This window comes from Natator depressus, chromosome 7 (genome assembly GCF_965152275.1).
Source record: "Natator depressus isolate rNatDep1 chromosome 7, rNatDep2.hap1, whole genome shotgun sequence".
Lineage (NCBI taxonomy): Eukaryota > Metazoa > Chordata > Testudines > Cheloniidae > Natator > Natator depressus.
The window spans coordinates 111,909,465-111,937,304 of NC_134240.1; the positions used below are offsets into that span (position 1 = coordinate 111,909,465).

The 27,840-nt window shown below is 46.5% G+C and overlaps 2 protein-coding genes across 5 annotated transcripts in view; one reads left to right on the forward strand and one right to left on the reverse strand.

Annotated features, from left to right (window-relative positions):
- AFAP1L2 (actin filament associated protein 1 like 2) overlaps positions 1-19,202 on the forward strand; it is a 120,360-nt gene extending 101,158 nt beyond the window's left edge. The window contains exons 10-20 of one of the 2 annotated variants that reach the window (XM_074959290.1): positions 611-695; positions 2,493-2,597; positions 3,439-3,650; positions 5,321-5,466; positions 5,939-6,050; positions 7,210-7,449; positions 7,533-7,725; positions 11,221-11,385; positions 12,471-12,664; positions 14,121-14,243; positions 15,843-19,202. In XM_074959290.1, coding sequence (XP_074815391.1) covers positions 611-695; positions 2,493-2,597; positions 3,439-3,650; positions 5,321-5,466; positions 5,939-6,050; positions 7,210-7,449; positions 7,533-7,725; positions 11,221-11,385; positions 12,471-12,664; positions 14,121-14,243; positions 15,843-15,869 — 1,602 coding nt within the window. In that variant the 3' untranslated portion in view covers positions 15,870-19,202. The remainder of the gene's footprint in view (positions 1-610; positions 696-2,492; positions 2,598-3,438; positions 3,651-5,320; positions 5,467-5,938; positions 6,051-7,209; positions 7,450-7,532; positions 7,726-11,220; positions 11,386-12,470; positions 12,665-14,120; positions 14,244-15,842) is intronic. The other variant, XM_074959291.1, reaches the window with a different exon arrangement.
- Positions 14,095-27,840, reverse strand: part of VWA2 (von Willebrand factor A domain containing 2) — a 79,550-nt gene continuing 65,804 nt past the window's right edge. For 2 of the 3 annotated variants that reach the window (XM_074959292.1, XM_074959294.1), the window contains exon 14: positions 14,095-27,434. In XM_074959292.1, coding sequence (XP_074815393.1) covers positions 27,301-27,434 — 134 coding nt within the window. In that variant the 3' untranslated portion in view covers positions 14,095-27,300. The remainder of the gene's footprint in view (positions 27,435-27,840) is intronic. The other variant, XM_074959295.1, reaches the window with a different exon arrangement.

Here is a 27,840-nt window from a genome sequence, read left to right on the forward strand (position 1 = left end):
CAGAGGTGACTATCTGAGAGTGGGGGAACTGGAGAGTCTCCAGTATTAGGCCATCACAGTAGCGCAATAAACCCAAGTAGGTGCCCAGATACCATGGTGAGGGACACAGCATGGATGGATAGATGGACAAAAAGAGGTGGCAATGGATCCCATCTGACTTTTAGGAAAATATTTATTAAAAAAAATAAAAATTTAAGAAGCTTGGCCTGCAATTTAAAGGGGAAAGGGCTCTAACTAAATGCCTGACAGGAATGGATGGGTCTCCAAAAAGCACACAATATAGGCTAGCTCCAGTGATTTTAACAGAGCTACACTGCTCCAAACCAGCCGAGGTAGGGGGCCCACACGTTTAGAGACCTGGGTTTGCAAATGTGCTGGGGTTGCTACATAGGACGAATGTGACTTTTCATGCTTCCTTCTGTGATGTCCACACCTGGTTCCCATAGTGATCTCAATACTTTCCCAAAGTTTCCCTTGACCAGCCTAGAGACCCAGTCCATGGCTTTTTTTTTTTTTTTTTTTTGCCAGCAAAGACATTCTTGGCCGATGCTTGGTGTTAATAATGTATTGCCTTGGCCCTGTGGCGCTCACGTTTGGTCCTCGTTGACAGGCGGAGTTGTCTGAGAGGCATTCTGTGGCATCAGAGAGCGGGAGCAGCACGGACGGCCACCCGGAATCCAGCGAAACAAAAGATGGTAAAAGAAACCAATGTCTGGTGTAACAGGACACCCCTTTGCTTGGTCTTCTTACCCCACAGAAACCACAGACTCTATTGGGTGTGCGTTCACAGGACCATGTGTTTGAGTTCCCACTACTCCGGCCCCAGTGCAACAGTCTATTTACAATACCTTCTGTGCTTTCAGACTGCTCCTCAGGACCTGAGGGCCTGAGCTCCTCCCACCCCACTGAGCACTTTCTTCCTGTGTCTCTTTATCCTGATGGACTAATTGGCTCTTTAGCGCACCAGCCTGATTATCTAATGCCCTCAATCTGCTTTCTGGGTGGGGCAGGGGGAACTAATTGGCCTCCAAGTGATCGGAGAGCAGGTTCGCCTGTTCACCCTCTGCACTGGGAGAAGCTTGCCTGGATGGGTTTCTGCTTATTACAGATCACCAGCCCCACCCATTGCACTCACAGTGGACCCCAAACTGATCTGACAGCTGGTGAAAACTGTAGACACATTAACTTCCATTTTTTTCGGGGACAGATGGAAAGGAAGGATGATCAAGTGGTTAGGGCTAGCAGTGTCCAGCCCCTAGCACAAGGGGGTGGGAGACGATTCTGTCGTGGTGGTCACCACTGCTGCATCCTGTCCTGACCACTCCTCCAGTGACGGGCTGGGGAAAGAGATGGGAGAGAGGGTCGGGTGGGCTGGGGGAGAAGGGGGTTGGAGATTGGGTGAGCTGTAGGTGGGGGGTGGTCAGAGATTGGGTGAGCCAGGGTCAGAGGGGAGTAGGAGGGAGAGGGGAAAGGGGGAAGAGAACAGGAACTATAACCACAAAAAGACCTGGGGGGGGGCTGAGGGGAACATAGACCAACCCTGCCCTTCTAGGAGCTCTGCACTGGGGAGAGGGGTCTGCAGGATAGGGGGGGCTGGAGTCAGGGGCAGCCACCCCCATAATTCAAGCACTGATTAAATGTTCATTCACTTTGGTCTACTCCCATTTCAGAGAGGACTAGACCAAAGCGAGCAAAACTAACTAGTAATGCATGGCAGCTGGGTCCACAAGGTTGCCATGGCCCTAGGGTGAAATTGACTCTTTTTTACCATGATGCTGTGTGGCTTATGCAAACTTTGACTGGGACAAAATCGTATCCCTAACAGCGGGGTCCTGGCCTGTGACTGGAGCTCCTAGCACTGCAATTATACCAATAATAAGGATGTTAGACTGGGACTTTGAAACCTGGGTCCAGCTCTGCCAGACTTCCTGTGCTGTGTAAGTGCCTAAAGAGGCAGTTAGGTACCTAGGCGTTTTTGAAAATCCCCTAACTCCTGTTGCAGTTAATGGGATTCAGACACCTAGGTGCTTTTGAAAACCTCGCTTGGTGCCTATCGGCATCTTTAGGCATTTAAATACTTTGAAAAATCTGACACTTAGTCTCCCTGGAATTTTACAGCTGAGCCCTGCCTCACAGGGGTGTTGTGAGGATAAATACATTAAAAAAAGAAAGATTGCGAGGAGCTCAGATGCTACACGGGGAGGGAGAGCACAGAAATACCAAATGTGGCCCTTAGAGCACATCCTGCATGTTGTGTACAAATTAGAGTACCCATAGGTATGCACAGACTGTGTTGTTTATGAGTGATGTGTTTGTTTACTATTGACTCATTTTTGGCATTCACTGCTAGGCATTCTAGATTTTAAAAAATATGCCCGCCAGCTAGTTTGGAATGAGAATCTTATGTGTCGCTTTAACAGCAGGTAACATAGTTTGTCTGTTGCGCCAATAGCATGACTTACATACTGTACATTTCTCTCTGTTTTTGTTAGTCAAGAAGAAGGGTACAACTGGCCTTAAACTGAGCAACCTGATGAACCTCGGGAGAAAAAAATCCAGCTTATTGGAGAGTCCAGAGAGGGCACTAGAAACTTCCAGTAAGCGACCAGAAGGATGTTACCATGAAAGAGAACCCACAATTTTGTATTTTCAGCCTAGCACCCTTAAGATAATTGTGCTCACAAGAGCAGATAGCAGCATGAAGGATGAGTTGCCAATCAGCCGTCAGCCCCTGAAAACATCAGAGATAGACGTAGAAGGCCTCTGTGCTTCCCTCCCCAGAAAGCAACATAAGACATAGGGTTCCTGAGCACCCAACAGGGAGAGGTTTGTGTGGGATTTAAAGCTTTGGGTGAACAGGGCTCCATAGTTTTGCATAAGCTTTGACTAAGGGCAGGTCTACACAGAAAGCTTCCATTGGCATAGCTATGTCTCTTGGGTGTGAAAAATCTATAATCCCTGAGTAACGTAGTTAGCTGACCTACTCTGGTGTAGGCAATGCCAGGTTGATGGAATAATTCTTCTGTTGACCTAGCTACCACCTCTCAGGGAGGTATATTAACTACAGCAACGGGAGAACCCCTCCTGTCGCTGTAGGGAATGTCTATGCTGAAGCGCTGCAGTGGTCCAGCAGTTTAAGTGTAGACATAGCCTAAGCATCCACAGTTGTTTGCTGCTCTGAACCTAACCTGAATTCTGAAGGTAAAAGTGTGATCAGTTTTCCACCCAGGATGCATGTCACAGCAAAATTTGGCTCCAAACCTTTACAGTTAACCTATGTGTAGTGAGCCCTCTGCCTTTTAAACCAGCAACCTGAGAACCAGACACGTCTCTGTTGACATACTGGCCCAATGGAGGCTTCAAATGTGCATGTGATTCCCAAGCCTACGTCCCAATGTGGTGGAAGATGTTACTAAGCCAGCATGTGCTTGCTTGCAGGTTACCTGAACATACTCGTGAACAGCCAGTGGAGATCCCGTTGGTGTCACATAAAAAATGGTCACCTCCATTTCTACCAGGACAAGAACAGAAGTAAATCTGCACAGCAACCTCTGAGTCTGGTGGGCTGTGAAATTATTCCAGACCCCACCCCTGACCATCTCTATTCTTTCCGTATTCTGCACAGTGGGGAAGAACTAGCCAAATTAGAGGTATGGTGGCCTATGTTTCTCCTAGGAAATTGTCGGGAAGGTAGCCATAAAAATTCCTACCGCCCTGCAGGGTAAACTCAGCTGAGTAACATTCTCAGAAGTAACTCTCGTTAGCCGCAGATAAAATGTTAAGTCTCCAGGACTGCTGGTAACTGGAAACAGACCTTCTTCATATTATGAAGAACACTAATCTTAAAAGGCCAGGATCTCAGCTGGCATAAATTGGTGTAACTCCATTGACTTGCCATTCACTTACACCAGTTAGGTTCTGGCCCAGAAAGCACAAGTAAATCTATTCATATCTGCTACTTTCACTTGACTGTATCCTGGACTGTTTATCTCTAATCTTAGTTTCCTCTGACATCAGCATGACTGGAGTAGGAGGAGGACAATGTGAGCAATTTCCTGTGTTTTCCAGTGGGTGGAATATTTATAGCTAAACAACAGGCTTGAAATGACTGCTACAAGGTCTGAAGGTGTTTTGTTTAGCCGACCGATCGCTGTATGTCTGAGGTGCCCAGTAAATCACAGACCATATGTCTGCTGGCAGATTTAAAAGCTAAAGAGGTGCTTGAAAAAATAACAGCAGTTTGTAAAAGGGAGAAACTAAACTTCATCAGAGTGTCACAGTCAAGGTCCAAGCTGACTGGTTGGTTTCCAGGCAGTACTAGAACGTTGCACTAATTTTACTGGACTGGGAGGGGGCGGAAGAATTGATTCCAAAATATCGATTCCACATTTTGCTTGATTTAACAAAAATCTGCTTAATTTTAGGGTTATACAAGACCCAGTGACTTTTAACAACAGGGGTCTGTGCAAACTTTATCCAGTTTTGATTCACATGATTTCTCGCCCCAAGTTTTGCTTTGTTTCTTTGAAATATTGGGGTTCAAGCCTAGTTTTGCAGTGTTTCAGATGGAAGCCATCTGAACCCAGGCGTTCCACAGGGTTCTCCATTAGAGATGGTCTCAAGTCGCAAAATTCCTATCTGGACTGAGAACACTCCAAACAATGAACTGTGGCTCGAGCTGTTGGTGAACATTGAGGGTTTCAGTGTGTCTCATTACAAAGACATGGGCCTTATTGCAAAGTCTGATCTGGATTGGGGTATAGATTTCAAACCTCCCATGCACTCGGAAAATGGTCAGTGGAAGTTTGGACACAGGGTTTTGATTCAGACCCATAAATCAGCCTCAGTTCTCTTGAAACTTGTCATGTTCAGAGACCCTGCAGATTTCATTATTCAAGTTTGTGCAGGTCTCCTAATACTAGCAATCTTGAAAGTCCTGTCCTCTACTGGTCAAAGATTGAAAATTCAGTCTTTCCTTGGCAAAATTGGATTGCTTGAAAGACTCCAGCCGGGGTAGGGCTATAGGCAGCTGAGATCTCCTCCACTGTAAGAGGGAAAACTTAGAGCCCTGGTCTTGGCAGGGAGGTAAAAGAAGAATTACTTTTAGAAATACTCTAGTTTAAAATATAAATTTAACTATAAAGTCTACATGTGGGACCTTCATCCTTGTCAATTTGATTAATGTCAAAGCATTGCAGTTTATTTATCCTAACAGACCCACGTAAATCTGCAATTTACCTTCCCATCTAAACCATATTAAGCATCTTGGAAACTGCTCTCTTTACAGCCATAAAAATCTGTTTCTTTGGCTATGTTGTAGGCCAAGTCTTCTGAGGAAATGGGCCATTGGCTGGGCCTCCTCTTATCAGAGTCAGGCTCGAAAAAGGACCCAGAAGAATTCACCTATGATTATGTCGATGCTGACAGGATTTCCTGCATCGTGAGTGCTGCAAAGAATTCCTTCTTGTAAGTCACAGTGGCAGCATTTTTGGCTTTGAAAAATTCCTTGATCTTCTAGGCAGCTGTAGCTGGTGATGGGGAACAGGTAAGAGAATGGAGTCCGGCCCTCAGCGGGTGGTTGGCTGTGTGATGCATGATGCACTTGACCTCAAAAGAAGAGCAGCAGATCACATTCTCCTGATGCTCAGCTTCAGACACCTAGCTGGGCAATCGGGAAGGCAGTGTGGTGCTCATTCTCCTCCATTGTCACTCACAAGCGGGACTGAGGCAAGGAGACTGTGGATTGCACAAAGGAGCAAACCCTACCTCTGCCACAGAGGATACCCTGGCTGTGGAGTCAGTGTGGAGGGCAGACTGGAAGACCTGGTGTGTAGGGGTGGGGCTGGAGGCTCCATTGCAAATGTCATTTCCCAGCCATGGGTGGGAACACGGGGGGCACCTGCAGCTTTTGAAAGCATGTTGCCTTGGGTATTTACAGCTTAATGCAAAGGAAGTGCTGTGAGCCCAACACCTATATCGATAACCTGCCCAAGATAAGGACCCAGGAGGAGGAACTCTACGATGACGTGGACCCGCCGGAGGAGACCATGGTATGGCTTTACAATGGCAGCAGCCTTCTGCTAGTTGGGCCATTTGCTTATCCCTTTTCTCAGAGCAGCTTAAAGAATGAGAGTCGCTTTAAAGCTGTTGTGATTCGGGGTGATGCCGATCTGCCCACTGAATACCCCAGGGGGTGGGGTGTGGGAATCCTTAGAGAGCACTCAGACTCAAGTAATTGCATTGAACCCCGTGGCCTCTAGATGGCAGCTTTGTAGCTATGATCTGCTGAAGACAGTCTCACGCATGGATATTTGGCTAGCAGGGCAGCAAAATACTTCAGGGCTAAAGGATAAAGGCTGCTTGAATTGCAGATACCTCTCATTATAAAGGTAGAGATTTCTCATTGAACAGCCAACGCTTTCTTCAGCAATGCAAGGGGAGATCTTTTCAAGCATCCACTGAAAGTCAAACTCCCTTTGCTCCCTGGGAAAACCACCCAGAAATTTGCTAAATCTTTCAGGAAAATTCCCCTTTCTTCCCTGCGGAGTGTGCCTATCTGCTTACCTAGCTTGTTTATTCAAAAGCAATAACTTGGACTCGCATGGCTTAGGGGATTGTTAGTGGAATACAGAGTCTTTCCTGTCTGGTTTGCTTCTTTGAATTCAGCCCAGAAGGGTCGTGGTTGAAAATCGTTGCCAGTTAACAGCTGTTCACTGGTATGAGTGAAATAGGCTGGTGGTCTCAGTCCGGAACCTTGACCAACACATCATTGCAACTGTTGGAATGGCCACGGACAATGAAAACTGACTCTTACATGAACAGTGGCCCTTTACTTAGGATGGGCAGCGTGAAGCAGTTTGTCGTGCTCCTTCCCATAATAGACCTGGCCTGAGGATGATAACAAATTGGTTTTCGTTCATTGCGGGTCTCAGCAAAAAAAAGTGTTGGCCTATCATTCAATTCATTTGAAAAATACAGAGAGAGAGGGCAACATTTTCAAAGGCACCTAAATCCTATGAGGAGTCCTAAATACACTGGCTTTCAATGCGACTTTGGGCCTTAGACTTCTCAATCACATAGGTGCTTATGTAAATGTTACCCCCCAAATCATCCAAGTCAACCTTGTTGTTTCCTAGCATGAGACTGAGATTGTGCCTGCCAGCAGGGATTAGTCAGGATTCTTTTCAGATTATACTTTCTCTTTTGCAGGAAGAAACACCCCAAAGTGAAAGCAAAGACGAACTGGACCAAGACAAAGTGTACCTAGACCTCACACCGGTTAAATCCTTCCTGCACTCCACTGGCAGGAAACCGACACAGCCGTCACCTCCACTCTCCCCATCTGTGGACAGTGCCAGCAGTCAGGCCACAATGGACAATGTATCAGAAACAACTCTATTGGCTAAGGAAGCAGAGACCTGTAGAAAGTCAATGGAAATCCCAGACCAGGTGCTGTAACGACTCCAGTGACAGAGGTCATCAGTTGATTAGTCCCTACTGCCAATTCATTCCTAACATTTTTCTCTCAACAGACACTTCAGGAGAAGACGGAGCTGGAAGAGTCACCATCACAGACAACCACCGTCAAAATCCAGATGCAGCAGCAGAAAATCACCTTACCCCAGAGCAGTCCTGAGATCAAAGCCACCCCAACAGTCACAGCCAGTCTGCAGTTAGCGTCGGCACCCAGAGAGAAAGTGGAATGGCCCAAGGTGGCAAATACAGGTGGGTCCACTAGACGACATAACTATGCCGCCAAAGGGAATGGTGGATGGGTGCGCAAAGTCCACCACTTATCCAACTGCTAGAATTGAAAGTTTTCTGCACTTGGCTGATCTTATGGTGGTTTTTCATCAGCCAGTGGTGAGTAAGGGCCGCACCCTGCAGGGCACTGGGAAGTGCCCAAACTTTTGTGCAGCCATTTCAGCCAGGATCTCTGCTTTTCCTCCCTCCGTCTACGGCAAAATGGCTCATCTGCTTGGTGACCTCAGCTGTGGCTCCAAAGGCCCAAGCATGCCAGGGGGGCAAAAGAAGGAATGAAATGTGCTTGCTGATGAGTTTGGGACACACAATGCCAAGCTGGGCCAAATCCGTAAAGTGGGTCTGCAGTGGACGCTTGCAATGCTGGCTCTGGCTTGTGTCGATACTGTAAAGCAGAAGGCTTGGCAAGAGGCAGTGGTAAGGGCAAAAATGCAGACTGACTTTGTGGGAGATGTCAGCTTGGTCTCAAAATTAACATCTCTGCTTAAAGCAGGGGAGAGGGAGGATACAAAGGTGAAATGAGTCTGCTTTCAAGTGGACACACAGCTTCCAACCAGCCTTCTGGAAAGGCAAAAGAGACCAGGAATCCCTCCCCCAGATTAGTTTCCCAGGGACAATGGGAATAAGAGAGAATAACTGTGAAGCATTCAATGGATATTGCCTTTGAGACAGGATGACGACTTCCTCAGAGGGGGCCGTGGGTGGGAGCTGTGTAGTATGACGATGATAAACCACAGCAACTGGCTAAAACCGTTTTGTAAGAGATGCTAAATGTTAAAAAGGATTGACACGGACCATGAAAAAGGGGCTTGCAAAGCAGATCCTGGGCACAGAAAGGAGATCCTTGAGACACAGAAAACAGAGGGAAGAGTCAGAGGGAAGAATGCTATGTAACGTCTCTTCTTTTCACTGTAACCAAACTGGGGGGGCCATATCTAGATTCACTTTTGCGACGCTTGGATCTAGTGTTGTTCTGGAAACTGTTACTTTTGTTTTATAATACATTTCTCTCTCTTTTTAATAAATCTTGCTTTCAAGAAGACCAAACAAGCGTTACTGTTGCTTGGGTAAATGCCCCAAAGAGAACCACACCCCTCCAAGCAGAGGCAGTGAAGAGGAAAGGGGTCTGAAGCCTCTTCACTTGGTTTCTTGGTCAGACATGGGCTTAAAGGATCTTTGCTACAAGAAACTGTGCGGTGGACAGCCCCTTGAAAGGGATAAGGCTAAAGGCTTAGACACTTGTTTCATGTATTCATAGCACTTTCTGAGTGGCCTAAAATGGGGTTGGCCTCTCATGAAAGAAGCAAAGACACATTCCCTAGCAGGATACAACAAGTGCAAGCCCTAAACAGACAACAGAAGTGGGGAGGAGCAGAGGAAGGGGAACCATAATAAGCTCATATGGTTATTCAGTAAGACATGAGAGCTCAGTGGTGATCTAGCCTCCTCCCCACATCTCCCGGGGTGAGGGAAGAAGTGAGAAGAGAGATTGATTAGATGGAGGTGGTTTGGCAGATGGTTTGGGGAAGGGCTTCCATGCGTAAGGTGCCGCATGAAGTCAGATGTGAGAGAAGACAATGAAGGGGACCTGGTGGCATTGGTGGAGTGAGGAGAGGTAAAGGGAGAGCAGGAGGAGGCCAGGTCACAGATATAGGCAGAAGCTGCGTGTTGTAGGGCCTTGAAGGCAAGGAGAAGATGTTTGTGTTGGATGTGTAGCGCAATGGAAAGCCAGCAATTCAGAGATGGGACAGGGTGGTTGAAGTGGGAAAGAGAGAGGATTTTGTCAGTAGTGTTTCAGATGGAGGGTGGAGGGACCTGAGGAGAAGGAATTGAGATGTGGATGAATGTTTTGGCCACTGGGACAGGAAGGAAATGCGGAGGGAGGTGGGGAGGGAGAATGGTGGGTGACAGGATGTGGCCATGGTTTGGATGTGGAGGGAGACGGAAATAGAAGTTAAACACTGATGCTGTGTTCAAGATACAGATAGACACAGCCTATTCCTAATGGGGCCTAAAAGCTAAGGGATGTAGACCTGGAACAAAGCATGAACTGTGTCCAGAGGTGCTGGAATCTCCATCAGGAGGAGTAAGTACATTCTGGGACTCTTAGCAGACATATGGCGAGCCTTGCGGTGTCCCTCCCCCTCTAAACACATCTACTTTAGGTGTACGAATTAGGAAGCCACCTCCTTCCATGTTGTTGTAAACCTGGCTCCAGTCCTCCTCCTTGCCCTGACCACCCCCAAATCACCAGGGTTAAGATTTCAAAACAAGGAGTCTGGTTCTCCCCCCCCCCTTCCCACCCCCCTCCAAATTTGCATAACCCGAATGACGGTGTGGTGCTGCTCCTCAATTAAGATGAGCTGACTTTAGAAGCCGTGGAGTCGTGGGTCTACAAACTTTCGAGCCAAGACTTTCAGAAGTCACTGGAGATTTTGGGTGCTGCAGTTTGAGGGTGCCTGATGTGAGTCACCTGATTTTCCAGAGGATGGGAACTCAGCGCTTTATGAAAAAATCCATTCAGGTCATTCAGGTTGAGCATTCAGCAACTGCTGTTCCCAAAATCACCAGCGATACCTGAACAGCTGGGCCTTGGCTTGTTTTCAGTGTTGTTAAATTGGTGGTGTCCTTTAAAAGCTCACATACAACTGTGTCTTTAAACTACTTTTCTATCTAGAACCCGCTCTCCCGGGGTGACTGGAATATGTCATAGTGTGGATGGTGTTGCCTAGTGAGTTAAGCACAGGACAGGACACCAGGAACTCCTGATTGCTAAGCCTGGCTCTGCCACTGTTGCCTTTTTTGTTTTAGAGCTGTGAAAATAAGGGATTTTTCAGTCTGCCAGCAAGCCAAACATTTAGAGGTGGGAGGATTATCATTTTGGGTCAAACTGAAAACAAAACTATTTGAAATTTTTGACAAATTGAAAAGTTGGGGGAAAATGTTGTGGGTCAACTGAAATGTTTCGACAGACTTGAACCATTCCATTTCGAGTTCAACCATTTTTAAACATTTTTGGGTATTTTTAAAAAGAAATGTAGAAACACTCATTTTCAACTGAAAAACTGACATGGTTCGTTTCCAAAACCTCAAAACTAAATGTTTGGGGTTTTTTGTTTTATTTTTTTTAAAACCAAAACAATTTGGCAAAACTGACATGAATTCATGGAATGTTTCTGAGTCACCAAAACTGTATTTTAACTGGAAAACATTTTTGGCTGAAAAATGTCCCCCAGGCTGGACTGTTTTTTCCATCATTAAAATGGAGACAATATCTCAGAGGGGTGTATGAGAATTTAATTCACGGAAGCTGCATAGTGGTATATCAGGCCTAAGTGATCGTATTACTTTCTGGAGCGGTTTGCTTTGCTTTGCTTTCATGGATACATGAAGACACTGAAAACTTTTTCCCTGTAGCCTTGTCCATGGCTAAGCCTGGCTTTGCTGATGTGTTTGCAGTGCCTGTAGAAACCAAACTGGGCAAGAACAGGATGGAGGCTGAGGTGAAGCGGTACACCGAGGAGAAGGAGCGGCTGGAGAAGGAAAAGGAGGAAATCCGGTCTCGGCTGACCCAGCTTCGGAAGGAGAGACGGGAGCTGAAAGAGACGTTAGCTAGCTGTCCAGGTAGGAGCCCAGGGAAATTTCAGCTCAAAGGAGCAGGTTCTGAAACAGACCTAGGCACTGGCAGAGAGACCATTAGGAGTGGCATATGATGCTTTTGCAGGAGAGGAAGGATGTATCCAATGGTTCAGGTGCTAGCCTGGGACTTGGGAGTCCCAGGTTCAATTCACTGCTCCAAAACTGACTTCCTGTCTGGCCTTGGGCAAGACACTTAGCAAATACCTTTGAGGCTCTGAGCCTAACGTGCTATTTCAGTGGGAGTTAGCTGCCTCAATACCTTTGAGGATCTGGGCCTTGGTCTCTCTGTGCCTCAGGTCCCCATCAGTAAAATGGGGATAGTAGCACTGCCCTACTTCACAGGGATATTGTGAGGATAATTATATTAAAGAGTGTGAGACGCTCAGCTACTGCAGTGATGGAGGCCACCTAAGTACCATAGATATCCAAGATCCACGGAGCACTCTGCACTGATTCACATAATGGTGACTAGACTGGGGTGGGAATAGGCTCTGGGAATTAGTGATGTAGTGCTAACCATTTAGTGTTAAGTTTTGGTCACTCACTACACATCTGAGCTAGGAGGAGACGGACCCCTAACTCGTTATCATGGGTCTATGCAGTTAGTCACGTACGATTCGGAATACTCCTTGTAGCATACACAGGCTGAGCATGTTTGACAATGGCTCCCACTAGGGGCTGGGGCCAGGGCACGAGGCTGCCGGCAGACATAACCATACTCAGTGTGTTACAGGGGACACCGGACTGTACAGACATTAGTGTTCTTATTCCGATCACTAGTCCTCCCTCACCAAGTCATGCAAGTCTCCCGTCACACATACTAACCTGCCCAATCCCAGTTATGGAGGGACAATTGCCGAGATCCTCCTCTAACAATAGAGCCTTCAAGGGTTGGTACGCAGGTAATTGCTCTTTTACACTCTGTCTGCTGACAAATGCATGAAATCCACTGAGCGTCTGAGTCTTGCCTGAGAAAAGCAGCATATGCACGGGAGATCTGTGAGTGCAGTTATCCCCACGGTGCCCTGGCTCAGCTGGGTGCGTGTATTTATTTCGTCTTTCCTCTGCAGATAGCAGCCTGGTGGCTAATGTGGAGCAGAAGCTGAAGGAAATAGACGAGGAGTGCAAAAAGAAAGAGAGCAGGAGGGTTGACCTGGAACTGAGCATTGTGGAAGTGAAAGAGAACCTGAAGAAAGCAGAGTCTGGCCCGGTGACACTTGGCACAGCTGTGGACACCACACACCTGGAGAACGCAAGCCCCAAAGTATGTGCCACGCTAAACAGCTGCTGTTTCCCAGCCAAGTGGCAGGGAGTTGCTAATCAAGGCCTGGCTCTGGGGAATTGAAGTGCTTTATATCTCCCCTGTGGTAGCTACTACTAGATAATCTCAGGATTGCAGCCTCACAAATAGGGATGGGCCCAAACCTAAAGCCCAGATCCTGCCACTTCTGCACTGTGGATAAGGAGAGATGAAAGGTGCTAGCTGGGCCCTGGGGAGACCTGAGTTTAATTCTCTGCTCTGCCACAGGCTTTGTGCATGGAGAGGTGACATGTGTGTATATGGAGGTGAGGGGGAAACAGGGTCACCCTGGGGTCACCACAAGCCTATGGAGCCGGGCGCCTGCCCTGATGTTTGTTCAGGTCTCGCACAGGGACCTGGGGGAATTTTACTAGGGCCAGGGGTGGCTAATGTGTAGGAGCCCCCAGCCGGGGGGCCTTGGAAGCCATGGCTGGAAACCACCTCGCCTCCAGGGGCTTGGGGCAGGACCACTCCTGCATGTGTTGACTCAGAGTCAGTCCTGCTTGGTCCCCATTCCTGCACGGCAACTGGCGGAGTTGAGCCAGTCACGTGACTTTGGGGGCCAGGTGAGCTGCACCACACCGCCCCCCCCTCCACAGGGAGAGGCAGGTGCAACAGCTGGGTGCAGCAGGGAGGGACCATTGCTTTCTGGAAGGGAAGACTGGGGGTGAGGGAGGGAGTGTGACACAAGCTGTTCAGGGGATGGCCGAAACTTTAAATTGTGCCCCCCACACACTGTTGCGTTGCCTCTGTGTGCATGACTGTAGGCAACTCACTTAGGCCCAGACCCACAAAGGTATTTAGGTACCCATTGACTAACCCACTGATTTCAAAGGGGAGCTAGGTGCCTAAATACTTTTTGAGGCTCTGGGTCTGAGTGTGTCTGTGCCTCAGTTCCCCATCTGCAAATTGGTGATAATAGCACTGCCCTGCCTCGCAGTGGTATTGTGAGAAAAGATGCATTAAAGAGCATGTGGCGTGCTGAGATACTATACTAATGATGGCCAGTAACTACCTAAGCTCATTAGATCCAAACTTTGAACCTTGTGTCCATCCCTTCTTGTAACCTTTGTCCGTATTGATGGCTGAAGCCAAACAGCGTGGTAGCCTGCAGTGTACTTGGTTGATATAGAAATTACGGACCAAAAAGACCTATTGGGACTCACCCTTGAAGAACTGAGCCACAAAGAGCCACAGTGTAATCCCCAGTTTGCCTCTTGATGATGAGATACTCATGTTCGTGCCATTGCAATTGCACCCCTACAATTCAGCCTCATTGCTAGGCTGATGCCTCAGCATGGATCGGCTCTTAGAGTTAAGCAGAGTGGTTAGCTATTTTCTGGCAGGTGACTAATGACGGGACAAGTTTAGTAACACAAAATCATCATGGTCACAACACTTACTTTTATTGTAAATACAGGTAAAAATGGCCAGTCCAGCAAGTGGCACAGAGAACTCCCCGGTCAACTCGGCAACAGCATTAAAAAACAGGCCTTTATCCATCATGGTTACAGGAAAAGGGACGGTTCTACAGAAAGCAAAGGTAAGGCCCAGTTTAAGGTGGGGAGCAAAACGAATCCCCTTGGAACAGATGCATATGCTCAGCTGTCATTGAACTCTGTGTGCATCATTCAGGTCCATTCTCTTCTTTCAAAATCCTTTGCTTCCAGTCTTGCCTTCTCAGCACTGGAAAGTGGCTGCAGACTGCGATTGACCTGTGACAGGCAGGAATGAGAACCATTCTTCTGTGCCTTGGTCTGTTGCTCAGAGCTGATTAGCCTTGGTAGGCATCTGGACAGGCATCTTCATCTTCTAACTGCAATTTAACTTCCTGGCTATGGCTCTTAAAACTCTCTCTGTCTTTACACACCCACACTGAGCTGAGCAGTATTGGACATGCTAAAGGCAGCACAATGTAACCACCCAAGCATTAAAAATCAATCTGTCGAACACGCCCTTCTTCAGAAACTTGCCTAATCTTTGAAGCACAGTGAGGGAAGGTGAAGACAGGTCATGCTGTATGCGTAGGACACAAGACAGGAGCAGTTTCCCAGCTCCACTCACTGCGTGACCTTCAGACAGCAACTTAACCCCTCTCAGCCTCAGTGGGCACTTTTGTAAAAGGGTGGGTATGCTACTTGGTGGCCTCTGTTAAGCAGAGGGCCATACAAACACTTGAGACACTAGGTGGGTAGGGTAATACCTTTTACTGGACTAACTTCTCCTGGTGACAGAGACAAGCTTTCAAGCTACAGAGTTCTTCTTCAGGTTGGTGTAGTCTGAAAGCGTGTCTCTCTCACCGACAGAAGTTGGTCCAGTAAAAGATATTACCTCATCTACCTTGTCTCGCTAGTATCCTGCACCCAACACTGCAAACGTACGAACACTAGGTTGTATTTATGATGGCCTATGTTTTCAGAAGTGACTTGTGATTTTTTTTTTTGGGTGCCCAACTTGAGAGCCCTAAACAAGGCCCAATGTTCATGGGTGGGGGCTCCTCACAGCTAGATCACGCGCCTTTGAAATAGTCATATGCTGGGTACCCACAATTAGTATCCAGTTGTGAGCACTGAGGCCTATCCAACTAAAGTGAGATGGTGAGCTGTGTGTGGTAGGGACCCATGTATCTTTCCCTTTGGGCTTCCCTCCCCGTACTCCATATTCTTTGTCCTATCGCAGATGGACACGTAAAATGTCCCAATCAGACTCTGCCCCTTACGGCCACATTAGTGCCTTTTATCACACAACACCCAGCTGGAAAAGCTACGAAACTAGCTGCCTTCACACCCTTCTTAAAACTCCTTTCACGAATGCTGATCTCCTTTTCAGTGCAATATGCTCTCTCTCAGGCTTGGTCCCTAATTGCGGGTGTAGTTACTGTCTACTTTAGGTTACAAACATGGCTGGGTGTAGAGGTCCCTGGCGTCTTATGTGGCTACAGTGCTGTGGCCTGTGAGTGGTACCACTGAAATATCTTAACCCCTCAGAATACTGGCTGAGTGAGCTTGAAACTGTAGGTGGAGGAATGAATGATTATAGGATACAAATTCACTTACGCAAAGACTAATGCTATTGGATTCCTTTCTGGAGCACGTGGGACAGAATTGTCTTCACAGAGGTTTGTGGTGTTGTTTTTTGGCAGGAATGGGAGAAAAAAGGAACCAGTTAGGATGACTACATTTTCAAGGATGGACTAAAAAGACTGGAATTGCCTATACCTGGACCAGAGGATTCAGTCATTTGTAGGCGAAGGGCCAGGCTAGAGCGGCAAGCCATCCTGTCCTCTATCACCACCCTGGGCCACTTGCTCAGTCAAAAGGCGTGGGACAATCTGTGATCATCAAAAACCATCCTGCCCATTCCCATGGCACAGCTGAGAATAACACAAATGGCAAGCCTTGGAATCAGCCTCCTACCCTGACTGATGTAAACAAGACTGTTACTGTACAGAGGGCTGGTTTGCATATGTCTACTTTGAAGTTCCATCATTGCATTATTAATGTTTCTTTATTAGTGATATCTCCCCTTGTAGCAGAGTGAGAGGGGGATGTGGTGCTTGTCTTTACAGGCCTGTGCTTTCTATACTCAACCGTCACTCCCAGCCAGTGTGGCTCAGGAAGGTGGCCACGCAGAAGTAGGGAAAAACCCGTTCTGCTGAGAAGTGAAACCTGCACTATGGAATGGGGAAGCAGCATTAGCCAGGCACAGGAAGTCAAGGTGCGTTAGAAGGAAGCGAGGGGGAGCTAAGAGTACCCCTTATCCAAGTACAAGTCAAGTCCTGGAGTAACTGTCAGTGATACGAACCATGTAGCCACCTCAACTGCTCAGAATCATTTCCCCAGCCTTTCATGTGCCAGAATACAAGGATGATCCCTGCTTAATTGTCTGTCTGTCTGTAAGTAAAGGGGCAGGTTTTGGAGCGTGGGAGCCTAGTTCAAAGGGATATGCCCAAAAGCTGTTGCTAGGAGATTGAATTTATCTCGCTTTATGAAAATAGTGAGGGTTGTCAAAGAGCCAGAGCCTCACCTGAGAACAACAGGATAGTGTTGGAGGTTACCTGTGAGGGTCTAATAGCAATGTTTGTTACAAAATGAGGGAGTAGCATGCAACCTCCCCGCCCTTCAAATTATGTAGCTTTGGGTTGCTGGAGCCAGAGCCAAATTGCAGGGCTAACTCATAGGGGATGAAGGGAAATAACACCCACCCCCTGCCCAACCACACATACATTTCCCTCATTACTGGTTTTCACATCTGGGCCTAATTCGGAATAGTGCTGCCCTGGCCCATCTTTGTAGAGAAAGAGGTTGCAGGTCTGATTGAAAGCAAGTGGTTCTTATGTGTGTGTAGTACACACATTGTATTACAGCCCCAATATTCTACAGCATATACAGACGTGTCCTGTGAGAGAGACCCCCCTACACTAATGCCCTGCTCATGGGACAGACTTAGCTGCAGCATCGCCAACCCTCCAGGCTTGCCCTGGAGTCCTCAAGAATAAAAGATTGTCATGTGATGAAACCTCCAGGATTAAGGCCAACCAAAATTGGCAACCTACCTGAGATGAGGTAACAGCCAGAACAGAGGCCTGATTCTTCTGGCTTCCACAGCTGCCATTGGACTTTACACCGCATTGCTGTAACTGTGAGTCTAGCTGTATTTGAGGAGTCAGCAGAAGTTTCTATAAAACCCTGTCTGGTGTTAAAGAATTTTTACAACTGAAAAATGGACCCTGGAGTTGGAAGCCTGGTTGGCAAGGACTGAGTCCCACCCACCCACACTTTCCAATAGTAATTGTTGCTCATTGATTTTGCTCTTCTAAAGTTAGACATTTAAACAGGAGGGGAGATGAAATAATCAGCTCACCAACACTGCTGGGGTCCTGGGGACAGGGCCCCCCCGCCCAGCCTGTGGAACTGGCAGACTCCTTCACTATCCAGCTAGGTTGGATTAGCTTTTCTGGAGCCCCTGGTTCTGCAGGCTGCCATACCAAAGGACAGTTCCTGCCACGGCAGCTCTCAGCGCCACAGGACTGGAGTCCCTAGGGATGCTCCAGCACTGGGGGCAGACCCTGCAGCCGATACCACAGCATGGCCTTCTGCACACTCACCAGCCCAGCAGGCAAGGAGCTCTAAGAGGGGATGCTGACAGATTTCCTCAGCCCTGGTGTTTCTCCAAGACCAAGTGTGATCTCAGCCTTTAACACTTTGCATGGTCAGCAGCTCCTCTGTGGTACAATTAACTCACAAGGGTTGGACAAGGATCTACAAGGCTGACTCACTGCACTGTTTAGCCTTCAGCATGAATTGAACCACCAGGGCCAGAAGCAGGCAATCCCGCCAGTGGCCACTAGGTGGAGGCGCAGCAACACACTTTCCTATTCTCTGGCTTTTTGATTAGCCAATCTGGCCCCACTCCCAGTTAGATCAGGTAAAAGGGGTTCTGCTGTATTAGGCTCATTGGATCCAGCTATTTAACAAGGTTCTTATGCAGCTTCAAAGAATTAACACCCACAAGTCATCTTGAAACTGACTCTCTATGCCAGAGGGGGAGATTCAATGCAAAGGGAACCAATGAAGGCCAGCTCCACAATTTATACCCAGCCCTCCTCCCATTGTTGTTTTTTATTTTTTAAAAAAGCCTCATCTCTTCACTAGCTGTACAGTGGTGTTTAGCTGCTTTTCCTTCAGTACTTTCCCCTGACCATCTCGGGAAGAACACATTAGGGCCCTGCCTCGGCAAAGCCTGTCAGGGGAGATTCTGCAAGGCAAGACAGGGCAGTTAGTTCGGCATCAGATGCCAGGTTTGCCTTTGAAAGTCTGCCCCTAAACACAAGCGTTGCTGACTCAAGGCCTTGGAGAACAAGGAGTGCATTCACAAACCTCTCTCTCCCTAGCACTGGTCTCTGCTACATTCAGAAATGTAACCTAGACAAAGACACAACTGTGGTGGAGGGTCTCACAAAAATCCAGGTTTCTCTCCCCTCAACACAGGTGGGGGTATTGGCCCCACCAAACTTTCATTTTCTACCCATCATGCATTTCCTGTCCCATGAGAGCCTTACCATGTCGCCCCCGCCCCCCTTTGCTATAACATGAAAGCTTCACTTTAGCATGTCATTGCATCCTGCCCTGTCCACCCCACACCCTTCTCCTGACATGGTGGAGGAAACCCTCTTACTTGTAGACAGAGCTGGAAGAACAGCTGCCTGATCCTCCATGCCCTGTTGCTGCAGAGTGGTCCTCCTGGTGTATCTATTCCTAGGAATTACATCTAATACTGACTCTTATCAGGGGATTGAGAGCATCGAGCACTTTCCACATCCACCAACTGGGTGAGTCCTGACCCATGCTGTTTACCTACGACAAAACGTTAAACAGTGAATGCCTCTGTCATTGCCATGGTCTTCCTAATTCAGTGCTGTTTTCTTGGGCATAACTGTGACCCATCCCGTGATGCTTTAAAGATTTTTTTTTTTAAATAAAGGTTGAATATGTTAAATTAGGGGGCTGCTTTTTTAAACAGGGTTTGATGGTGGTGGGTTTTTTTAAAAAGGAACGAGCCAGGGCCATTCCGTCTCCCCAGCTGATCACAAGTGTAACTGGTGTTACAGCCTTACACAAACCCAGAAGGGGAAAAACATAACTAACATCCCTTTTGTCCACTAGGTAGCAGCCTTGTGACATGCTGTTTGTGCTGCAAGCTCTTAATCACACTAACAGGAACAGGTTCACTTGGGAAGAGAGGGAAAATAAAATCGGTCATAAATGTGTGTCTTAGCCCAGCCTTCACTGCACTCCAAGATGAAGGAAAAAAACCCATCCTCTTAAGTAAGCTGCCTGCTGCTTGTGTCTGAGAAAGGAGTCGCCACTTTGTGAATATAAAATCCCCTCCCTGAAACAGTCAGCTTGGTATCACAGCAACAACACCAACTACATGGTAAGGCCCAGCTCATCCATCTCTGCTTCACCCCAATTGTGCTGGGTTTCTTGGTAGAGTTACCACATGCCCTGAGAAACCAAATCAACACACCCTTTCAGAGCTGGTCTACCCACAGTTTTTGTACTGTTTTAAATTATTTCCATTAGGGGTGGTGGGTTTTTTGTGTTTGTTTGTTTTTTTAACTGATGTAAAGTTTTATACCAGTAAAACTCCTAGCGTAGATGCAGTGAGCCTGGTATAACAGTGGCTTATAGCAGCATAGTTTATTCCTCTAAACTTCTGGTATAACTTATTCCCAAAGGTGTACACAAGGAAATTGTGCATATACCAGTCTAGCTTGTCACTTTAGGGGGATTGTACCACTTCATAGTTAAAGCCGGGCAATTAGTGTGCATAGGCAGGCTCTAAGTACATAAAATGGAAATGTTTATTGCTTCTCTGTCAAGCACATTAGGTCATGGTTGCAAAGTGCTTTGAGAGAGTCGCAGCAGAAAGGCACATATCAATACAAATTAATTAACAAGCCCATTACCATCCAGTGGACCATCGACAGCGATAGCCCAAAGAGAAGGAACAGTTTCTGTCCATACGTCATTTATGGAATGTAAATGGGAGGAACAGTTGCTTTCCTAAGCGATTCTTATCTTGTACAAACCATTGCTCCTCCACCTGGTGTTAAATGTCCAATTAATCATCCCTGGTACAAACGACACTAAGAGACAAACGACACATCATGAATCATTCTGGTAACAAAGAATGCAGCCAAGAACCCAGTCACAGGGCCGGATCCTTCAAGGTGCTCCTCACATGAGCAGCATGGTGCTTCCTCAGGAGAGCTAGTTCCAATGAGGCCAACAGGAGCCGTCCCGTAAGCACGACGCAGTTGAGTAAGTGTTTGCAGGATTGGGCCCACAGGCTGGCCTCTTCAGGAGTCCTAACTTGCATCAGATTTGCAGAGAACAGCTGATTTACTTCGCTCATGGCAATGTTTATCGAGTTAACATCTAAATATACGTCTCTATCACTAATCACTTGGTTATTTACTGGCATCTACTGGAGTTTTAACATATACACAACTCAGCATTCGTGTGCCAGCTGTCCATCAAGGAAACAACAGTGAACATCAATACATCTAGTACAAAAGTCTCATTTTCTGTGAAAATGACTTACAAACACATTGATAAAATACAAAACTTGTTAGCCCTGCTCCTCATGGAAAAGTTCTCTGGGAATTTAATAGCGTTTGACAGAAATTACATGTAGGATTTTCAAAAGTGCTCAGTGTTGGTATAACTCAGCTCCCATTATAGTCTGTGGTAAAGTTTCCACAGAATTCAAGAAGTGCAGAGGCTGGCCACTGCCGAGTTTAATACAGGATCATTATTACAGTGGTGCCTAAAGACAGCTAACAGGCCTCTGATGCTGTACCAATACATAGTAAAAGATAGTCCTGGCCCTGAAGCGCTTGAAACAGCGTGCACATATAGTGTTTATATATCTGTTTGTCAATCATCTCTGTATCTTTTGGACATCGAGACACTGATCCAATACCCACCGAAGTCAATGGGGCTGGATACGGCTGTATAATATGACAGAAGCACAAACGGGACTTGTTCTGGAAGAAAATCCATTGCTATAACGCCAGGGTTTTTCTTAACAGATTTCTTTTACCATCCCTTCTTCTTGCTTTGAAGGCACTGGACAATCCTTCATTGACTGCGGAGGTATCTCGCAGTCCGACATAAACAAATCAGAACAGCTGTCTCCTCAGCACTTTTGAAAATCCGTCCACTTACTCAGATGCCTATATATGGATCTTAGGAGTCTAACTGCAAGATCCCATTTTAGAAAATCTTGCCTCAAATATTTATGGACATTGTTTGGGACAAGAACCAAATTACTCCACTTTCATCATGCATATTGTTTAGGCTTAGTTTAAACAAGCTACCTACGTTGTACGGGACAAAGCCTCCTATCTTCACACAAGCAAAAATTCCCAGTGAAGTCTGATTAAGGCATCAGCAGGAACTGGCCCAGTATTTGTGACTTTTATAGGTTAACAACTCATCTCAACGAGGTCTTTGAACTTCTCATGCCAGTTACAGGTCACAATAACACACCTATCTCACTGCAAAGGCCAGACACCTTCTGACAGGAAAGCAACCAGCAAACCAAAGAAAAAGACAAGAAAACAGATATTTTTCAGGTCTTCTGAGGAAGCAGTGGGAGTGTTAAAGACAGATGTGCCTAGCACTAAAAGTAAAAACACTATCTCAGATTCAGTAGTTACAGAAGGGCAAGATGTTACTTGTTTTAAAAGGAGGGTCAGGGGAAATAAAGCTGAAGAGGGCGAAACGTATGGCACTCACATTCCACTTTATGACACGAGACCAGGCTTTCCCACTGAAGTCAACGTACGGCCATCTGAAGGGATCATCCAACTTCCTACGGGGAGAGAATCATTCCTGTTTCCCATTAGTTAGCTCCCAAACGCCCAATTACTCCCAGTGAAAATTTGACATTTTCCTCTCTAGAAAAAGCTTTTGTTTTTCACCCCAACAGATCTTACTCTACCACCCATTTTGCTAAATCACCTCCCCTCCTGCTGCTTGGTAACTGTGCAAGGTCCGAACAATCTTCCAACCTTTAGGGTCTGAACTTCCCATCAAGTACTTTCTCATTAAGGATTTCTGTTTAACTTCAAACTAGGCTCCAGGACTGAATTTAAAGAAGGACCACGTGTAAGTGCCAAGCCACCTCCGCTTTTTAACTAAAAATTGCCAGATTATGGGTCTGTGCATTGTGCAGGACCATTTTTGTTTTTCGAACTGAGATTGAGAGACCAGGAAGTTAAAAGGCAGCCCCGATGCACTGACACCTTTCAAGCTGCAAGTTGGTTTTATTTTCCCCCTAAACAAACAAAGTAACTTTTTTTAGCCCAGACCCCACAAGTGCTTTCTCTGGCGCTCGTTATTCACACCTGTGTCATGTCAGGATCTACACAGTGGGACAGTTTTATTTATGGCTTTTCATTTGGTAGAACATTGGTTCCTTTAACTGCACCATGACCACCTGGGTTTCTCTTTTGCCTTTCTACAGCAGGTCAAATAAGCCAACAGGTCCACCTGCTCCCATTGGCCAGCCACATCCATTCAGATATATACTGATTGATATACTGTCCTCTACAAGTGCAACAGACTGCAGGGACCTTCAAGTCTGATTCTGCAAACATGGCCAGGTGAGACATCACGAGTCTCCTTGACTTCAAAGCACAATGCCAGGTAGTAAATGTTTACAGGGCCTGGCCTAGCATGCGGCTGTGTCTGTGGCCTAATGTATCTGGGATTCGGTATGTGAAAATGATCACAGCAGTTCAGTCCCTTTTTTAATGCACGTCATACTATGAGCCAAATTCCTCCTTCCTTTACAACAGGCAAACAAAGTCAAGGGGATGTGCAACTGAAGGCATATTTGGCCCACTATGGTTAAGATATTGCAGAGGGGAGTCCTTGTCTGAATTACAATTTTCTGTCCATTCCGTCAAATTCTACTTGCTCCACTGCGGATTCATAGACAGGACAGGCCTGATTTTCAGCTGAGCTGAGCACTGCAGCTCCCACTGATGTCACCTGGAATAGTGGGTGCTCAGCCCTTCCTAGAACCAGACCCTAACGTATTTCTATATTTCTGTGGTTTTCCCATTATCACACAGCTCTTCTGGAATGGAGGGAACCAATAAAATAAGCCAACTGGGGGTTTCAATGGACTTAGAGCTGGGATGAATTTGACCCAATGAGTCATGATTGGTTCACTACAGATAGCAATACCTAGCTCTTATAGAGCATTTTCCATCAGTAGATCTCAAAACACTTTACAAAGGAGGTCTACCTCGTTGTCCCCATTTTAAAGAGGCATGGAGAGGGGAAGGATACTGGCCCGAGGTCATCCAGCTGGCCCGTGGCAAAGCCAGGAATAGAACCCACGTCTCCCAAGTCCTAGTCCAGTCCTCTATCCACTAGGCCTCACTGCCTTTATCTCCATGATCAGCCTGATTTTCTAGCACTTTCCCGACGTGTCGCCCTGTTAGCTGGCTAGGAATGTCATCTTCCACCAGCCGAGAAAGCTGACGAGGCATGGAACACGCCGTTTTCATACTTCTCCAGGGCTGTTAGTTTTATGCTGTATTCTATTCATATTACACACTAAAACGATGACACCAAAAAAAAAAAAAATGTAAGGAACCAAAAGCCAAGCACTCAAAAGTTACGAAATGCCAGAATTCAGATTATCTGTGCCACCTTAACTGGGCCCCCGCATGCGCGGGCGCCTAACTCCTTACAGCTCCTTTGAAAAACTTAGTTAAACACCCACCATCTTGCATATCACCATTCTCTGTACTGTGGCAGCACCTGGGGGCCCCAATCAGAGATCCGAGCTCTATTCCACTAGACACTGTGTATCTACAACCACAACAAAAAATGGTTTCTGCACCAAGGAACTTAGAGTCTGTGGTTTTATCCAGACCAGTTTGCCCATCCATATTTTAAATGAAGCAAATTCATGGGGGAAAAAATCCCTGGTTTTGCCAGGCCTCTTCCCCACACTCAGCCTTATCCTAGTAAAATTTATGTGCTTCAGAAATGCTCATATTAGCAGTGTATTAAAACAAAAGTATATCTATATAGCATGGTTACAATCGTACAACATAGGTGCATAATCAAGCCTAAGGGTTCATTAGATCTATACAAATCTTCTCTGTATGCAGCATACGTATGAGGAAAATATTGTAAATACCTTTATACTTTTAAGAAAGCACATTGCAATTACTCAACTCTTACACTGTACAAAAGCTAAAGGAAGAAGAGCCAACTCTGTTAAAGGCAAGCTGCCAAAAGACAGTGAAAGTGAACCAGAGTTTAACCAGTGCACCTGTTAGACAAAATATACAGCAGAAAATGCCAGAGTGTTGTAAATATTACAGCGAAGCAGGGCAGCAAGGGATAATAGCATAGTCTCTCTACCACACAAACCATGCAGGGACTGCAAGATGACGGAGAATATTTTCAGAGCAGAATTTGGCTGGAAGTGGAACCAGCTCCCCAGATGTTTCCCCAGTGTAAAATACAAACTGTGGCTTTGGATGGTAGCCGAGAGACTGCTGTAGCCCATTCTTTCCAGAACAGAACCCATGGACACTTTTACAGAAGAAGTAACACCAAAGCGGCAACCAGGCCAGCCATAAATAAGGGAGAAGGGTTAGCGCCTCTTCCTGCTTCCAATGTCAGTCCGGCAATTGCGCTTCCGTCGCTGCTTGCCTCAGGCGCGGAAGCCGAAGGATGATCGACGGGCGGCTGAGCAGAGCCAAAGTGGAAGTTCTCCTTTATTTCTTCCAGCATAAGGTATAGACTAGCATTGCTGCTGTTGCAGAACTAGCTTTAATCTCCATGAGCGGGTTAGACCATTGTCCTTTAGACAGCCATCCTGTGAAATAATCGGTCTCTCTTTTGGTACATCTGTGTGACTAGTAAAACATGGGGCCAAGGCACTTGGATGAAGGGGGTTTTCTTTTCTTTGCTATTACCCTGAACACTGAACCCTAGATGCTACAACCCTGAACACTGGCAGTTGCAGTTAATCTTTCTGGCTCTGCTCTGCGCACAGCAGAACTGGAGTTTCTGCTTTCAGTCTCTCCAAGGCGATGGGCTCCATGAGGAAAGCAGTTAAGAACAACATAATATAGTAGTTAAATAGCCCCAGGAGAGCGATCGTGTATGTCTAATAGCTTCACAGGTGATCCATTGAGCGACACCCTCTGAAAGGTGCTGGCCTGGGGCCAGATTCTGTTCTTTGGAGGTGAGTGTGCAGGCTCAGCCTCGCCTGCTCCATGTAAAGCTGCCACGACTGCTAGCCTGCTGGGTGAAGAGCGATCAGCATAAAACCATTAAGGGAGGCAGACGTGCTGCCTATTATGGTTCCTATCCCCTGTTCATCACGATGGTATTTCCGCCTTTCAAGGGGGCCAGTTTTACAGAGACCTCCCCCAACGGGAGGATAGAGCTTCCTGGTAAAGCAATGGAACGAGCGTTCCCAGCACTCAGAAAGGAGCCTGGGTTTGGCCTGGAGGAGAGGGGCAAAGAAAGGAGGCGTGATAAGCGAGCGTAAAAGAAGAGGGGCAAACAGAGAGTTTGCAAAAGGGAGCTGATGGAGACAGAAGCCGGGGTTGAATCCAACACAGCAGCCAGGTTCCAAAACACAGTAAGGTGCAGTTTATGCAACCGACTGGAACCCCATTTGTAACCAGCTCTGGAACCCTTACACTGCTGTGTTTGTAGCACAGATGACTCGGACAAACCCCCAGCTGTCCTAGGGAGAGTTTGGCATGAACCAAGCATGCAGGATCGGGCCGCAAATGGTATCGTTTACATAAAAAACCCAATTCAGTAGACTCAGCTCCTTAGCACACCAGATCCAAAGCAGTCCTTAGCTTAGCCCAGGATGTGTCCTCCGCACTGTGTGTGGACTACTCCGCTCTAGGCTTTAAACAAGTCATTTTTCAGCCATCACCTACCGTTCGATTTACATAGTAAACTAATCTGATCTCTAGGACTAAAATAGCCAAGCTCATCTTGTAAATATAGCAACGTACGTATTAACTGCTGCAGCTCCATTTTAGAGTTGTTTCACGTTAAGGCCCCTCCTAACAACAACAAAATGCAGCTAATAAAAATGCCCATTAAGCCAAACCATATTACCTCACTCAGAAACAAACACAAAGAAAAGAGCTAAGCAAGGGAACATCACTGCATTTGGGATTGAGAAATCAGTAACGCATAACAAAGCCCATCACTAGCTCTCACTTTCATTTGTCTTCCTGTATTTATCCAATAATTCATTCTAATGACTTCAACTGTAGGAATATTTAACTGGGGCTGGTAAGTAGCGTACGGAAATTACAGCCAGACCAACGGAGCTGAACTGATTTACTGGAGCTGAGGACCCGGCTCTTTGTTTGCACAGCCATAGCTATAGTTTATAGAGTCATAGATTTTAAGCCCCGAAGGACCCTCGTCTGACCTCCCCTATAACACAGGCCATAGAATTTCACTCCCTATTTTTGCCATCTAGATCGTAATTTCTGGTTGAGCTAGGGCGTCTCTTTTAGAAAGACATCCAGTCTTGATTTATGGATTTCAAGTGATAAGAATCCCCTCCACACCCGTTGGTCAGTTGTTTCAATGGTTAATTACTCTCATTGTTAAAAATGTGCACTTTACATAGCTCTGTTTACAGATACATTATTTAGGCTAACCCCTTTCGGCTTGAACCCCAGAATTACTCCAGCCTTCTCTAATAGTCTGCTGCCAACTCACAGATCTTTCAAACAACATACGTGAAACACCAAAATCTTGGAGTGGAAAAGCAAAATAGTCAATAATAAATATTGAAACACAAAATATTGAGTTATTACAAAAGAAAAAAAATATTGACTACTGATAAGCCCAGCTGGTGTCCTGTGTGAACGTGGAGAGACATTACTTCAGTCTCTGTGCCAGATTAAATCATTCATTGAAATACCTGGTGGTTGCTTGCCATCGTCTTGTATATTAATGGCTGCAAGCAAAGATTAGTGAAAGGAGAACTGCACAGTGAAACTGCCCAACTCAGTGTCCCGACTGAGCGTGCCTTTTTGCATGTCGGAGAGCTCTGTTAAGCTGCTGCAAACCGCTCGGATTTCGTTGGATGTAAAAGTTTGTGGGAGGGACCGGTGATCTTGAAAAATCTCCCCTTAAAATTCCTGTTACAATAAAAATAAACAAATGTCGAGAAAGAAGAATGGTCCCCAATACAAAATCAATGTTCAATTCTTTGTACAGATAAAGTACATTTCAGACAATACTAGCAGATGCAATGGCGACAGGCACATACTGTGGTGGTGGTAGCCTGTATGAGGTCAGATATTGTGATCTCAGGTGAGAGTCAGGACTTCTGGATTCTATTCCTGGCTCTGCCAAAGCGTGTGACCTTGAGCAAAACATTTCATATGGATCCTGAGGACTTGACCTCCAAGGGTTGGGGAAATGAACAGTTGTGAGTGTTGTTAACTGCCCTCTCCTTTCCATATTGCTAAATGAAAGGAGGCCGCAGGTAGAACCTTGCTAAATGGGATTAGGATCCTGGCATGGGAAAGAGGCTCATGGTGT